This window comes from Ipomoea nil, unplaced genomic scaffold (assembly GCF_001879475.1).
Source record: "Ipomoea nil cultivar Tokyo-kokei standard unplaced genomic scaffold, Asagao_1.1 scaffold2144, whole genome shotgun sequence".
NCBI classification, from domain to species: Eukaryota; Viridiplantae; Streptophyta; class Magnoliopsida; order Solanales; family Convolvulaceae; genus Ipomoea; species Ipomoea nil.
Genome location: NW_017618572.1, coordinates 4,483,237 through 4,500,666, shown reverse-complemented (window position 1 = coordinate 4,500,666; position 17,430 = coordinate 4,483,237). Strand labels below are relative to the sequence as shown.

The 17,430-nt window shown below is 36.9% G+C and overlaps 2 protein-coding genes and 1 long non-coding RNA gene across 3 annotated transcripts; 1 reads left to right on the top strand and 2 right to left on the bottom strand.

The window, feature by feature from the left end:
* The first annotated feature begins 850 nt into the window (after positions 1–850).
* On the top strand, positions 851–4,005 carry LOC109148734. The gene is made up of 3 exons (XR_002048858.1): positions 851–866; positions 3,063–3,068; positions 3,887–4,005. It is a non-coding gene; the product is annotated as an uncharacterized LOC109148734 (long non-coding RNA).
* Positions 4,006–7,626: 3,621 nt separating this feature from the next.
* Positions 7,627–8,342, bottom strand: LOC109148664. The gene is made up of 2 exons (XM_019296397.1): positions 7,772–8,342; positions 7,627–7,643 (listed from the first exon to the last, which is right to left on the bottom strand). Exons 1-2 carry the CDS (start codon positions 8,340–8,342, stop codon positions 7,627–7,629), a joined length of 588 nt encoding a protein of 195 aa, XP_019151942.1.
* A 33-nt stretch (positions 8,343–8,375) lies between these two features.
* On the bottom strand, positions 8,376–14,294 carry LOC109148663. The gene is made up of 11 exons (XM_019296396.1): positions 14,228–14,294; positions 14,024–14,120; positions 13,810–13,934; positions 13,634–13,721; positions 13,053–13,263; positions 12,742–12,963; positions 11,482–11,573; positions 10,464–11,392; positions 9,157–10,374; positions 8,741–9,049; positions 8,376–8,656 (listed from the first exon to the last, which is right to left on the bottom strand). Exons 1-11 carry the CDS (start codon positions 14,292–14,294, stop codon positions 8,376–8,378), a joined length of 3,639 nt encoding a protein of 1,212 aa, XP_019151941.1.
* Positions 14,295–17,430: the final 3,136 nt, after the last annotated feature.

The window sequence follows — 17,430 nt, the reverse complement described above, 5'->3', positions numbered from 1 at the left end:
TATCAAGAGCCGAAGGTTCGATCCTCTCTTTTTTTTTTCGTTCACCATACACTTTTCCCGTAACAAACGCATGACTTCCTCCTCCAGTGAACGGACCGTCGCCACCACCGCCGGCGTTCCTCCGGTGGCCGTCAACTCCCTTACGGCGGCTCATCACTTTGTCTCCACACGGCTGACAATGAGGTACTATCTCTTCTGGCGCACCCAATTGGTGCCGTTCCTCCGAGGCCAAGGATTGTTAGGCTACATCGATGGCTGAATCCCGTGTCCACCGGCGACTGTCGTTGTCTCCTCCACTGCCGGCGATTCCACCACGACAACCATTACCGCTGCAAACCCGGCGTATGAGGCTTGGATCCAGCAGGACCAGGCGATCCTCTCCACCATCGTCTCATCCTTATCTGACGAGGTTATGCACCTCGCGGTCGGAAAACAGACATCTCGGGAGGTCTGGGATGCGATCGCATCGACATGCGCCTCCTCCACCCGTGCGCGATGCTTGAGCCTGCTCGGGCAGTTTCAGACCCTCCGCCAAGGCCCTGGTTCTCCGGCCGAATACTTAGGGAAGTGCCAGATGATCGCTGAGGCGCTATCCCTCGCCGGCAGGCCTCTCTCGCCGAACGAATAGATCTTGTACGTTCTCCGGGGGCTCAGACCGGAGTTCCGTACGATGGCAAACTCTCTCACCGCGACTAGAGCGCCAGTCTCGTTGGCGCAGCTCTCTGACTTCCTCCAGGCGTAAGAATTCATCCATGAGGATGATTTTTCTGTTGCAGATCATGCGGCTGGCAGTGGCTCTCCGGCGGTGTTCTACGTTGGACGAGGCCGGCATGGCGGTGATCAGACGCATGGGCGTCACTCCGGCGGTCGTGGTGGCTGGCAAAATCGCGGCCGGGGCAATCAAGGCCGGCAAGGCCGGGGTGGCGGTCCGAGATGTCAGATCTGCAGAGCACATGGACACACGGCTTTGTACTGCAACAAACGGTACAATGACCGTCCTGCTGGTCACGCTAACGTAGCGGTCTCTGGCGAGAATTCGGGCCATGTGACACCCGATGTGTGGTACCCGAATACCGGGGCAACATCCCACGCAACTCCAGACGAACAGATGATGGGACACTCTGAAGCCTATACTGGTGGTGACGTTCTAAAAATTGGAAATGGTACAGGTTTGGGTGTTTCCCGTGTAGGCCATACCGTAATCCCATCTCAGTCTAAAAGTTTGTCAATGTCACAAATACTGCATGTTCCAAATTTAACACTACCGTTATTGTCCGTTTATCGATTTACTAACGATAACGACGTTTATTTTGAATTTCACAAAAATTTGTTTCTTGTGAAGGATTGCAACACTCGGGCGGTTCTTCTTAAAGGTTTCACCTCCGGCGGCCTATACAAGTTATTGGTCCCACCATCTCCGTGTGCCTTTCTTACCGCTCGAGCATCCTCCGAGGTGTGGCATCAACGTCTAGGTCATCCCCATAATCAAGCTCTACAACACGCCTTAAAACACTGTCCCGTCACTACAAATAAAGCCAGTTCGTCAAAATTGTGTACCGCGTGTCAACTCGGGAAATCAGCTCGCTTTCCCTTAGATAGGGTTTCTAGTACTAGCAATAATATTTTAGACTTGTTATATACGGACATCTGGGGTCCGTCTCCTGTAATTAGTGCTACTGGCGCTCGTTATTTCGTATTGTTTGTAGATGACCACTCGCGTTATTGCTGGTTTTACCCATTACGATTAAAATCAGATATATATAAAATATTTGATGTGTTCCGGGTGATGGTCGAACGACGTTTTTCGCGTTCTATCAAAGCCATACAGTCTGATTTAGGAGGTGAGTACCGACGCCTTCATAAACTCTTCGAAAATTTAGGCATTACACACAGACAATCGTGTGCCTATACCCACGAACAAAATGGCCGTGTCGAACGCCGGAACAGACACATAGTCGAAACCGGCTTGGCACTTCTAGCTGAAAGCTCAACCCCACAAATATATTGGGGTTATGCCTTCGAAACAGCCACCTATTTAATTAATTGTCTACCATCTTTTGCTATAAACTACGAAAGTCCTCATTATCGTGTCTATAAAACACAACCTCCGTAGACTTTTTTTCGTGTTTTCGGGTGTCGCTGTTACCCATATCTTCGGCCTTACAATCGGCACAAGATAGAGTATCGGTCGACACCCTGTGTCTTCCTAGGTTACCCTGTCTCTTTTAGGGGATATCGGTGTATGGATCCTATATCGGGAAAGATCTTTATCTGCCGCCATGTTCGGTTTGATGAGTCCGTTTTCCCATTTGCTCTACAGGCACCTGTTCAAACTGCAGTGAGTTCCACTACAACACCCTGGGGAGCGGGGCCAGTTGTAATAGCTACTCAGTTAACACCCCTAGCCATGGAGCTACCTATGGCACCAGAACTGGAGCCACCAGCCATAACAGCTTCACCAGAAACTCGTGTCACCACGAGACCACCTGCTACGGCCCATAGGGGCCGTGGACGGGGCAAGCCTCACGTCCCGCATACTATGCGGACTCGGCACAAGACACAAGGCCGTGATGAAGAGTTCTTAGCTCTTACCGCGACTACTGATCCAACCTGCTACTCTCAGGCCGTAGGGCATCCTCAGTGGCGGGATGCCATGGATCAGGAATTCAATGCCCTTTTGCATAACAACACCTGGGAACTCACTCCGGCTACACCGCAAATGAACATCATTGGCTGCAAATGGGTCTTTCGCACCAAACGCAAAGCCGATGGTTCAGTGGAGCGCTATAAGGCGCGACTAGTAGGCAAAGGGTTCAACCAGGTTGCAGGGGAAGATTTCTTTAACACTTTCAGTCCGGTGGTCAAACTAACCACCGTTCGCATACTCTTTTCTCTTGTTGTTTCTAACAGGTGGACTCTACGGCAGCTGGATGTTCACAACACATTCTTAAATGGACATCTTGCTGAAACCGTATATATGAAGCATCCACCAGGCTATGAAGATCCAGCTAGACCGAATCATGTTTGTCATCTTCAACGGTCCCTTTACGGACTAAAACAAGCACCACGTGCGTGGTTTAAGAGACTTCATGATTTTTTGATATCCACAGGGTTCTTGGCATCCAAAACAGACGTCTCACTATTCCATTACACTTCGGGAGATTCGCGCGTCTTTTTACTAGTCTACGTCGACGACATTATAATGATGGGGAATGATACGAGCTTGGTTACCAACTTACTACACCGCTTAGCCACGACTTTCAAGATCCGGGATTTGGGAACGCCAAGCTTCTTCTTAGGGATCGAGACTCTCGCAATTGGTGATAGCTTTCTTCTCTCTCAGTGCCAGTATATGCAGGATATCCTATCTCGCTCGGGCATGACAGATTGCAAAGCCTTGGCAACACCGGCTTCGGTAACACAACCGACTACTCCTTCTTCCGATCCTTTTGAGAATCCCACGCAGTACCGCCGTATAGTTGGGGCTTTACAGTACCTCACCATTACTCGTCCCGATCAGGCTTTTTCAGTTAACAGATTGTGTCAGTTCATGCATTCTCCCACAGATAATCATTGGAGTCTTCTTAAGAGGGTTCTTCGCTATATCAAGGGGACGCAGGACTACGGTCTACGCCTTCGTCCGTCGACAACGTCTGATTTGCACGCTTACTCCGACTCCGACTGGGCTAGCTGCCCGATTGGTCGGAAGTCCACCAGCGGGTATGCGGTCTTTCTCGGGGACAACCTGGTTTCTTGGGTGTCCCGCAAGCAGCGTACAGTGGCAAGATCATCGACTGAAGCTGAGTACAAGGGCCTGGCAGACGTTGCAGCTGAGGTCACATGGGTTGTCTCTTTGCTTCGTGAACTTGGACTCCACTCGGGCAAGCCGACAACACTATGGTGCGACAATCTCGGGGCCACATACTTGGCTGTCAATCCAGTTTTTCACGCTCGGACGAAGCATGTTGAGATCGATTATCACTTTGTTCGAGACAAGGTCGCATCTGGGGATTTTATTGTCAGTTTTGTTTCCACAAAGGAGCAGCTAGCTGACATCTTCACCAAGCCCTTACCAGGACCGCGTTTTCAACTTCTTCGAGACAAGCTCAATGTTGTCACCCTCCAACCTTGTGCTTGAGGGGGTGTGTTAGTAATATAAATAATTGTATTTATTTATTATACTATATATTCTATATCTGTGGTAGAGACTTAGTCTTATTAATGTTAGCCTATAGAATAGGAGCTTTGTATATAGGACTGTAATTCTTTGTTTACGGTTAATTGAATTGGTTATCCATAATCTCATCTTTGTTACTTGTAAAAAAATATGTAAATACTAAAATCATTTTAGGCTTAAACTTTAAATTTTAAATAAAGATTGTCTAAAGATAAGGAAATTGAGAAATTATATTAGGGTTTTTATTTTGTAAATTTGTAACATTTGTTAATTTTAATAATTTTTTTAATTTAGTACTTTGACGGGCCACCGTCATCCTTCAAAGCCCTCCTCGTCATGCCTGCCATTAAAATGAGTCTACAATCTCAAAGCCTGATGGGTTAACCTTACGAGCTAAGACTGTTCAATCGTTATGCTATGGACCCGTGTCCAGCCTGCATGCTGGATACGGGTAACAGTGCCGTTAGGCACTGTTATCTCCTTTTCTCTCCTTTTATTTATTATTTATTTATTTTTTTAAATTTCAGACCGCTTCGTTATAGGAGTATATGTTCATAATTTTATTACTATATGTTCATAATTGTAAGTTCATAATGTCAGAGCTCTATGTTCATAATTCCATAACTATACATTCATACTTCCATAACTGTACATTCATAATTCCGTAACTGTACATTCATAATTCAATAACTGTAACTTCATAATTTTCAAAACTCTATGTTCACAATTTTAGAGCTCTATGTTCATAATTTTATCACTATATGTTCATATTGTAAGTTTATAATGTCAGAGCTCTGTGTTCATAATTTCATAACTGTACATTCATAATTGCATAACTGTACATTCATAATTGCATAACTGTACATTCATAATTCCGTAACTGTACATTCATAATTCAATAACTGTAAAATCATAATTTTCAAAGCTCGATGTTCACAATTTTAGAGCTCTATGTTCATAATTTTATCACTATATGTTCATAATTGTAAGTTCATAATGTCAGAGCTCTGTGTTCATAATTTTATAACTTATATTCATAATTCCATAACTGTACATTCATAATCCCATAACTGTACATTCATAATGGCACAAACGAATAATGTCGTTAACGGCGAGACAAAATTAAATTTTTTTTTTTAACTGAAATGACGCGTTTTCCCTGAAAACGACGTCGTTTTAGACTCGTGTACACGAGTCCATTGCATAATTTGCGAAGACTGTTTTGACAACTCTACCTAACACTATATACTTTCAGTTAATATTTTATATGTCCACAGTTAACAAATTATGTGTCTGTAAATAAAGTGAATACACATAATATGTTAACTATAGACACATGCATAATATGTTAACTGCAGACACATAAAATGTTAACTAGATATACATAATATGTTAATTGTAGTAAGCACATAATTTATTAATTGAAGGTACATAATATGTTAACTACAAGTCTACAAGTACCATACTTTTTAGATTATGGTCCACAATACAAGATAAATCATTGTCCATGGTATAACAATTGTATTTTTTGATAGTAATGAAATTACAGTATATTAAAAATAAACATGTATCAAAATGTAACAATTTTACTAAAAAAAAAACATATAATCCAGTAAAAATAAATATGTATGTCAATAGTTTTCCATGTAACGGTCACCATAGTCTATGGCGCAAATTATGCTGTGCAACCGTGTGCACCATGGTGCACACGGTTGCAAAAACGACGTTGTTTTGACTAAAAACGCGCGTTCCACTTTAAAAAAAAAAATTCAGGTTCGATTCCCGGCAATAGCATTTTTTTGTGCATAATTTGAATTATATATCCACAAATTCATAACTATATATCCACAAATTCATAACTATATATTCACAAATTCATAACTATATATCCACAGTGAATGAATAACACAAAACCCAGAATGAATGAACTAAATATCCACAATGAATGAACTAAATATCCACAATGAATGAACTAAATATCCACAAATTCATAACTATATATCCACAATAATTCATAACTATATATCCACAAAAATGCTGTTGAGGGGAATCGAAACTAATATATATATTTTTTAAATGAGACGCGCGTTTTTAATCAAAACGACGTCGTTTTGCAATTGTGTGCACCATGCATGGTGCACACGGTTGCACAGCATAACTATTGAGTCTATGGTATAACAATTGGATTCCAACATCGGAATTATTTGTTTATGGGCCAATTCTTAAAACATTTATGGCCCAATATTCATTTTCTTCGGCTACAAAATAGGTCAATCGTTATGCTATGGACCCGTGTCCAGCATACAATATGGACACGGTAACGATGTTGTTAATGGTATTGTTATTTTCCACTTTATTTTTTATTTATTTATTTTTTAAATTTCAGACCACTTTGTTATAAGAGCATATGTTTATAATTTTATTACTATATGTTCATAATTGTAAATTCATAATGTCAGAGCTCTGTGTTCATAATTCCATAGCTGTACATTCATAATTGCATAACTGTACATTCATAATTCTGTAACTGTATATTCATAATTCAATAATTGTAAATTCATAATTTTCGAAACTCTATGTTCACAATTTTAGAGCTCTATGTTCATAATTTATCACTATATGTTCATAATTGTAAGTTCATAATGTCAGAGCTCTGTGTTCATAATTCCATGACTTACATTCATAATTCCATAACTGTACATTCATAATTCCCATAACTATACATTCATAATTCCATAACTGTACATTCATAATGTCACAAACGAATAACGCCGTTAACGCCATTAACGGCGTGACAAAATTAAATTTTTTTTTTAACTAGAAGACCGCGTTTTCCCTTAAAACGACGTTGTTTTGGACTCGTGTCCACAATGCATTGTGGACACGAGTCCACAACATAATTTGCGAAAATAGGTTGAGCATTCAAATTATAAAATGTTTATTTAATTTTACTAGTATTTGCACTCGTACGATGCACGAAATATATTTGTTATAATATATGAATTATAATTTGCTTCATATTCGATAGTGTAATTTTTACGTTGAATTAAGGTTTGTATGAGTGTTTCGAAATTGAATTAATTGATCTCATTATCTTTATGTGTAGTAATTTAGTTATAGAAATTTTTGTAATGAAATATATACGTAATATGTAGATATGTAACAATTTTATTATATTGGTGCACGCAGAATAGATAATATAGCTGTTTCGAATTACACATTGTTGAAAACCTATTTGTAGACGACATTAGTAGTAGTAACAGAAGTTTGTCCATCCTCGTCTAGAGCTAAAACCTTAAGGCCATCAGGATGAGTGACTCGGGAAAAAGCCACGTACAATTGACCGTGATTAAAGACTGGTTTTTTTCAACAATAAGCCGACATGAGTTAGTGTTTGACCCTGGCTTTTGTTGATAGTCATTGCATATGCGAGCATCAACGGGAATTGTTTACGTTGGAACTTGAACTGCAATCTCGTATCAGAAGGGGTGAAAGAAATTCGTGGTATAAGAACTTTGGTTCCTTGCTGCGTTCCATTAACTATTCTTGCTTCGACAATATGATCCGCCAATCTTGTAACGATGAGGCGCATACCGTTACAAAGACCAAGAGAGTGTTCTATGTTCCGCAGTAACATAACAGGTGCCCCAACCTTTATTGTCAATGAATGATTAGGAAGTCCAGACAATCTCAAGCCATTTAAAAATTCAGGAGTGTGTACTTGTGAGAGATTATCATCATCTGATTCTGCCTTACACAAAGAGTCACAGCTTAAATACGTCCGACCTTCAGCAGTGTTCATGTCACACATATACTGATTAATCTGATCAACAACATCTAAAGTGGGTGAGAGTATTGCTCGTCCTTCTAGGTGCGACTCTTCTAGCATTCCATAATTCGCGGTTGGGAAGATGCTTTCAACTATAGTTGCAATTGGATTAGTGCCACACTTCAACATAAACCTTGGTAGAATATCGATTTCAAACAAACCGTTGTTTACAAACCCTGTAATCCCATCTCTGTCTGCAATCCATCTTGAGAACCAATCAACAGTTTGTCTATCTTTGTTTGAAGCTAAGCTCTGTAGTCTCAGGTTCTTCGTGAGCCTTAATACCTTGCAATTCCTCCAGAGATATGAAGAATTAATAGTGGCTCCCACAACCATTGGTCTCGTTCCTTTTGGAATAACTGGAAGAATCTATCTAAAATCACCGCCCAATACTACTGTCTTTCCACAAACTGTTTTCTGATCACTCCCAAGTATGGTGAATCGCAATATATCCCTCATGGTTTTGTCTAAAACCTCAAAACAGTATTTGTGTGTCATCAGTGCTTCATCCCATATTATCAATTTGTTCATGATTATAAGTTCGCAAAGGTCACTGCCTTGCGAGATATTGCAGGTGGAATCTTCATTCACTGAGAGTGGTATAGCAAATCGAGAATGCGCCTTCTTGCCACCCGGCAATAGCAAAAATGCTATTCCACTTGAAGCAACGTTTAGAACAATATCTCAGCGGCTCCTTATCTTTGAAGATAATGTTCTCCACACGAACATCTTGCCTGTTCCTTCGTAACCATACACAAAAAACAATCCCCCTCCATTAGAATCAATATCATTAATAACAGAGTCGTAAACAACTTTCTGTTCGTCCGTCAATTGAGTTACCAATGTTTCATGCTCTGCTTTCAATGATTCTTTGTCGTACACCAACTCTTCGGATATCAACATGTTTTCCGTCATTCCAATGCTGTTTTGTTCTGGAATCAGCATTTCTGGATAGTAGCTCAGGCTCTTCCCCCACAAAGGCAGTAACTTGTCTAACTTGACCAGAGCAAATTGTTGTTTATCGTATTCCAATAGCAACAAATCTACATAGTTTAGAAACAAAGCGAAAACATATTCAAAAAATTGGTTTTTGTATAAATCATGAAAAGCAAATAATAATGTCGAATAAAGAGATTGCATGTTGATGTACCTGGATTGTGCATGAGCCTTCGACGATGAAACTGTGCATCCTCTGCAAGAAATTGCCAGACGGCATTCCACACCACCTCGGGTCTAGTGATTGAACTTGAAGTGAGCAACGTAGCAAACAACCTTCGCAATGCAGACGAGGATGCCCAGTAACTGGATTCAGTAATACCGTCGATGTACTCCTTGTCATCATCTAATAATCTATACTCATAACACGCATCCCTAAATGATTTGTGAATGACCCACCCAACAGTGCGAATATCCTCGTGACTTGAAGGTCCACGTATGATATTTAAAAGGCATTTTAGATAGTATAATTCTCCATAGCCTGGAGGAACATAGAAGAATCGTCCTATGGAGAATCCTTTCTTTCTTTGATGCCATTCACGCAAGTCTTGTCTCCAAACAAACTTACTGGGGAACTCTGCATAAGTGAGCGATTGAGCATCTTCGTATTTTTTGTTTGCCTCAAACCAAGTTGTGAACTGGCTCTGCTTAACCGTTTGGCTCTCAACAATCTCGTCGAGGCTTTGATCTTCCCCATACACAACATTCTGTTGGTGCTTTAAGTGGAAATTTAGCATCTTGACAGGTGGCGTGCGATAATGGATCACGTACCCAAACAGTCGCCAGGTGGCTTCACATGCGGATATATAGCGACAATCGTAGTACATGCTAATCTCATCAACCACATCACCATTGACTGCATTCACAGAAGTACTCATGAACTCTGTCGTGACTCGATCATTTCCTTTATTGACGTATTTGAATAAATATTTGATCGATCTTGACTGGTTGCACCATTCAACGTTAATATGTGCGCGATATTTTAGAAGCAGATGTTGATTATGCGGGACAACGTAACAGTTATCAAGTTGGATTCCATTCCTACTGATTGTGCATCCATTGTCACGCCTTCTGTAGATTGGGTAACCATCTTTATCTAGAATCGTCTGGCTAACATATTTTTTGGGAAAATACTTTGAACATTTACCATTTACCATGCATGGGGAATTCTTTCGAAGTTGTCCGCACGGTCCGTGCAACATAAATTCGCTAACTGCGTCAATGTACTCATTGTCAGCATCTGGGTCTGGAATCTCAACAGAAATCAAGGCATCAATTTTCGGTGCAGAATGTGCCTGATTCATTCTTTTGGCAAATAGCAATATGTGCGAGTGAGGGGGTCCTCTTTTCTGAAATTCAATTGTGTAGATAACTGTGCATAAAATAAAAATTAAAAAAAAAATTATACATAGAATTTAGATTTAATTACGACACATTAAAGTATTTATGATAATCAAATACCTCCACAGATGTCGCCAAACAGTTTTTCTGTCTTGATCTCTTCAATCATAGCATCAAGTTTCATCTTAAACACGCGACAAACAATATCGGGTCTATCCTCTGCTTTAAGCCCACGTTGTGCAACATAGCGCTCAATCTCAGGCCACTTCGGGTTGCATGTGAATGGTATGAATAGATGAGGATAACCAATGTGCCTACATATTGCCATTGCATCTTGATAGTTTTGAATCATATACCTAGCTCCGCCCGTGAATGATGATGGTAGTATAATTCTTTTACCCCGAGTTGTGGAATCTAATTCGTCCCTTGTTAATGCATCGCTCAACCCCTGATAAGCTTCACAACGCAACGCCTTCTGATGAGTTCTAATGTAGACCAAACGTGCATGTTCGATCATTGTATATGCATCAGCCAAGTATTGTTGAAATAACCTCCTAGAATATAACAATGTATGCTTCTCATTTACCTTCTCATGTATATAGAATGAGAAATACTCTTTAGGGCTAATTCTTTTCCTACCACCATGATGTCCTTGGCTCCATGCACTAGAAAATGTAATATCTTCATAATAACCATCTTCACCATATGGGAACAACAAAGGGTATTGTAAGGGCAAATATGCAGGGTTCAAATGGTTTATTCTCTTCAACTGTCCAGTCTGGCTCTCAATCAATATGTCCCGATCACCTATCGATGTGTCAAGGTCCCCGACAATAAGTGCTGCGACCTCATTAGCGGTAGGTAAATTGTATGTCCTTCCATTTGTATTCCACCTGCCGATTAAATTCATTTTAACCTCAACAATTGGATTAGACTGAATTTCAGTTCTTGCCATTCTGAAACATTTTACCAAAACATTATTTTCGTCCAGCATGTTCTTTAATTCCTCAACAATATTTTCGTGGATATCCCCTGAGTTAACATATCTTCTGCATAGGAAACAAACATATGTAAATAAACAATATATGTCATTGTTAGTGTAAGCGAAACGAAATGTATAATGTATTTGGATACTTACATAACAGAATTGATGCGATATTTTATCTCATTATCTGTGTCGTAAATATATAACTGTGCAAACTTTGGCATGGACCTTCTCCTGGAACCAAGCTTTCAATCCAATGATAATTTTGACCACTTATCTTAAAAATCGGTGGGCAGTTACTGGTGTTGATTAACCTATCGACTCTACCTCCTAGAGATGTGAAGCAGAACATGTTATTATATCTTCGAATATTGTTGAGGAAGTGTCTGCTCTGTTCATTATCGTCAAAGTATAGGCTCTGGAGAACAGGAGGAGGTTCCTTCATGCAAGGTAATTGTATCTTGCCCTCGTAGCAACATTTTGAGTATTTCGGCAATCCTCGCGTAACATTTTGATTTGAGCGCTCATGTCGCCAGAATAAGGCACCACAATAATTACAGGAATGAGAAGCATCTCCAAGGTCCAAATAGGAATCTAATTATATAACTAGTTAATATTTAATGAAGATGAACATAAAATATTTGTGAATTAATAAAAATGAAAGTTACTAAGAATTGTGAGTTCAAAAAAATTACCATATCTGTTGTTTTCACATACAAAATGTTCCAAATCGGTATTTTAAATTCCTTACATTCGTTCTTGATGATATATCATTGTTTTCAGCTTTTAAATTATATGCCATTGTTTTCAGCAAGCTCACGGTTCTTGGTGTACACTTTCATGGATATGAACCTGCAATCTGGATCATGAAAGACACCTCATAAGTAAAAGGTAAGTTGTTATGTTATCTCTGTTCCATGGTAATATAGCTTTGTTCACGAATAGTATTAGAAGAACAAAGTGTAAAAAGTAAGAATCATAATGTAGTCTGAAATAAAAACTACTTTGCCATACAGGCACAGTTGACTTTGAAAACAATAATCACCAACTAAAAGCTAACAGAATAAACTATCTGTTTAGCATGAAGCATATTAAAAACTAAACAAATCACCAACTAAAATGAGCAGATAAAAATTTATATTGTTTATGATTAGACAACAGCAAATCAACATAGAGTATCATGAATTTGGTTCATTCTTAGGCTTCTTTAAATTCTTTGAAGATGATGAACAATCCATATTTATTCTCTTCAAAGACTGCTGCTCAGGAGTGGTTTCATCAAGAGAAATCAATTCTAGATTAGACAATGATATAACTTGCAGTGGTTCAATCCCTTGGTGGAAAACAATTAAAAACATTAGCATTAAAAACATTTAAAACACTGTATAAAAATATGTTAAAGATAGTACAAACTTGTTCACTGCTGTCTTTGAACTCTTTTTCATCAGCAAGCTTTCTAACCACACTTCCTTGTTCTCCTTTATTAACTGAAGTACATACTCTCTCATCATTTTCCACTCCTAGAACAGTAAAAGCAACATTTCCACCATATTTGAATTGATCATGTCGTGTGACTATCTTGAATTTCATTGTCTTTCCAATCAATTCTTGAATCTCATTGGGCATACAACCCTCCTATGTGAATCAAATAAACATTAAAGTAGAAATTATAAAACTTCTAAAATTAATACCATTGTAAAAAACAAAGTGGAGATTTCAATAACCTTAGAATATTTGACCTTCAACTCGCTAGAACTGGCTCCTAGTAGAAGCGTACACACATTATCCCAAAGTATTAGTTCACCATCTTCATCCTCATTGATGATGTTAATCATCAATTTATATTTGATGATTCCATTGGACCACTGTTTGTTACATGGGGTACAATACATTTTGTCCTCACATTGTTGAAGTTTCTTCCCATAGTTCTTATTCCTACATGAAGTGAAATATCAATCATGCTTAATATCACGAATTTCTCCAAATACCCAAAATTGTCCAACCTGCACAATTTTTTTCAAGCACGTCAAATCATCTGTTGAACGTTGAAAGTAATCATTTAAAAATTTAGTATAAATGATTATGACCTTATTTTCGTCATGAACATCCTTTAAAGAACTAACTGTGATATTCTCAATCGACATAGCTCCAACTGAACCGCTTTCAATGAGTCTAGAACTTGAACTTATACTCCGCAATGGAGTAAAGAACCTAGGCAAACTATTTAAAACAAATATGTTGTAATCGTTGAAGATGTTATCGATTACATATTATATTGTGTTACAAAAGTGAAATGTGTCAATACCTCTCCTTAAAACTGGAAAACTCAAGGCATTCGTAATTGAACAAAATTTTAGTTGCCGTATAGGAACTGGAAATCTTGACCTCACCATCTATAAATTAAATAATTAAAAATATTTCACATTAAATACGTATATTTCACTAAAAAAAATTAAAATCTACTGTTGTGTTATTACTCACCATCAGTCAACCTTGCTCTACATAGTTGTAGTATAACAATCAATGGATCTGTTATAACAACATCATAAAATGGCAACACTGAATCCACATGCTCGTCCCACAGGGTTATGCTCAATCGACTTTCCCTGAATTAACAGAAATTGATTTCGTATTGAAGGGTATATATTTATTTCTACAAATAAAGAAGACATAACAATTATACAAAAATACATACCTAGAATCCTCAATGACGAAATCAATCAACCTTTTAGGTTTTTGCTGTACTTGAATAACTTTAGGCTCATAAATCGAAACTACACGACCAATCAAATCTGTGGAAACAAATATAATCGGAAGATTGAAAAAAGAAACGACATAGAGTAATATGAAAGAGTAATAAAAATAACAATATGTATAAAAGTTATGGCAATGGTCTTACCAATTAATTCGTTACAATCAACACCCCCTGGAGCCTTCAAGGACCCAAAGTCCTTAAATTTAAACATGTTTTTAGGAAAAATTGAATCACGTTGATCCGAGACTTTAATGATTGCGTCACTGCTTGCTCTCATAATGAATTTGTGTTGGCACGTCTTAAACCTCAAGCGAGATGTATATGCACTGAAATTTTGAATGACATACACTTTCCCTTCAATCAAAATAGTAGCAAATTTGTCCACATATTCTTTTGGAATTTGTAGATGTATGCATATTCCCTACGGGAAGCATTGATTAATTACAATTGATAAATAGATTTTTCCTAAAAGAGAAAACTATAGTGTAAATAAATTATAAATTCAATACATACCTCATAATCATGGAATAAACATTCCAAAGTTTGGTGGTTCACTGGCGTGCGTTCATATTCTCTAGAAAAATAGCACCGCATTAAACTAAGGCATATAGATGTTTTTTGTAGTTCTAAGAGAAAGATCGGATGCAGAAAGCTGATTAGAGTCCATGGGAATCCAACCGTAGAATGCAGTATTGTGTATCGGAGTATTGTATTTGTGTACTGATTTGATAAGAAACTCTGACCTAGAGATGTAGCATATATACATAAACGGCCGAAGTGGTTATATATATAACAATGTACATGGTAATCATGAGTCTTTTTAGTACATCCCTGCTGCCTCTTACCTTAATTAAAAACCACACTTTTCAATACACGATTACCTTAATCATGATTCTTTGTAGAATTCGAAATTTCTAATTACTAAAAAAAATAATATGTACACGGTGATTACCGTATTAATAACTACACGTGATTCAATTTAATAATATATATTAGAAACTAAATTAATTAATGAATTACCTTAATTTAAAGCTGAAAACAATGGTATTTAAAAACTGTACATGGTATATGTTTAAAATGATGTTATTCAATTGAGTAATTATTTTGAATTACAGGGCTTAAAAATTAATAAGCTGTGTTCAGCAATTTGATTTTATATATCGACGGAATAGAAATTTCATACAAAATAAATTGTAGGAATAGAAATTTCATACAAAATAAATTGTAAGAGTAAAAATAATAACAAATAACATAACAAACATAAATTCTTGACATATTCGTCGTTATTCATCTTTAAGCAGAATCCTCATTATCCAAATTTCCAACCGGAGGTTCAGCCACCTGTCCATCCAGAGAATAGTGAAAGTTAGAAAAATTTAAAAACGTCAATAAAGTTATATATATATATATATATATATATATATATATATATATATATATATATATATATATATATATATATATATATATATATATATATATATATATATATAAAACAATACAATGTAAGTAAGCAATAGATCACCTCTTCAGCGAAATCATACTCTTCTCGGTCATAAACATGTGTTGGGAAATCTGCATTTTTCAATACTCCTACAATAGTTCTATCACAAAACATCAACATATACTTGAGATTAGAAGTTTTGTTTTTATACTCATTATAAACCACCTCAAATCTATACATTCGATAAAGTTTGCCTTCTTTAAATTTGTTGAACCACTTTTGTACATACAATCGTGGAATATGCATATGTATAAAAGTTCCCTGAAATTAAAAAAAAAAAAAAAAAAAAACATATGCATCAACTAAAATTTTAGAAATACAAATTATTAATATTAATATTACAGTAAAAAAAAATATCTCAACATCATGTACTACACACTCTATAGATTTAATGGTTTGAGAACCTTTTGTCTCTGGAAGACGAACGACACGAATCACTCTAAACTTGATGTGATTCCATCGCAGTCCTATACGAAGTTGATTACCAACAATATCAGTGTGATGTTCAGCTGCCATTGAAAATCTGTGTAAAAAAAAGTACAAAAGCAGAAATACATTTATAGGTGAGAGCTTTGAGTTTAGCACAATGGTGAGTTTAAATAGCAAATCCTTAATTATTACTATATTTAATTCTTTAATTATTTTTTTACTCTAGGAAATCACACGGAATATTTAATGCTTTTAATATTAATTAATACACGTATGAAATTATTCTTTCCATGATCAGAAATTATTTTATTATCTAGGAAATCACACTGAATATTTAATGCTTTTAATATTAATTAACACACGTATGAAATTATTCTTTCCATGATCAGAATAACACATGGAGCAAATTGTGGAGTAAAATGTGGTGCAAATCACACGGAATATTGAATGCTTTGAATATTTATTAAGTTTCACGCATATTTGACGAATATATGTGAATTTACATTAATACCCCTAAGTTTTGGGGGGGGGGGGAAATTATATATATATATATATATATATATATATATATATATATATATATATATATATATATATATATATATAGGGGCAAGATCAAATGGTAAGACCTTGTGATCTAATGGCACTCGGGTTGGATTCCCATATGCGAGGTTGTTAGTTCGAGCCTTCGTGGAGGTGAATGAGAATAGAAGTGAAGATTGATTTCAGTCATTTATCATGGTTGAGGGTTAAGTAAAAAAAAAATAGTGATGTTATTTTTAAAAGCATGATTCATTTTATAATTATTGAAAATTTAAAAGTTTAATAATGATAAGATCTTAGAATTTGATTTCTTAAGATATATGGTGTAGATATGTTTGCACTTTAACAAGAGAAACCCTGCTCATGAGTAATAATTGTAAAACACATAGGAGACATAAACCATATTAGGAAGACCATATGCGACGAACCCAACTGAGAGAGTGTTTGAAAGACGTGACCATTTAGATATGATAATCATATTTTATCCACTTCGCCAATACTAGGACAATTAAAAATATTATTGTATTTATGATACATGGTTGGCATATAAACCCAACAAACATGATATGACAAATTATATTGTGAATCAGGTTTACTTTTCACGGTGAATCCATATGCATAAAATTAATAATGTAGGTACATAAACAATTTCAATACATACAAATGGTATCAATAGTAGTGAATTTATCTACATACAACAATAAATTATGTAATTATAATAATGTTTTATGAGCCAAATTTATGTACCTAAAGTAATAACTTTATGTACTAATAAATTTAATTTTAAATATTGAAAAGAAAATATCAATATTAAAATATGTCAATTACAATTTTTAATGATATATATATAGTTGTGTTCAAATGAGAACCA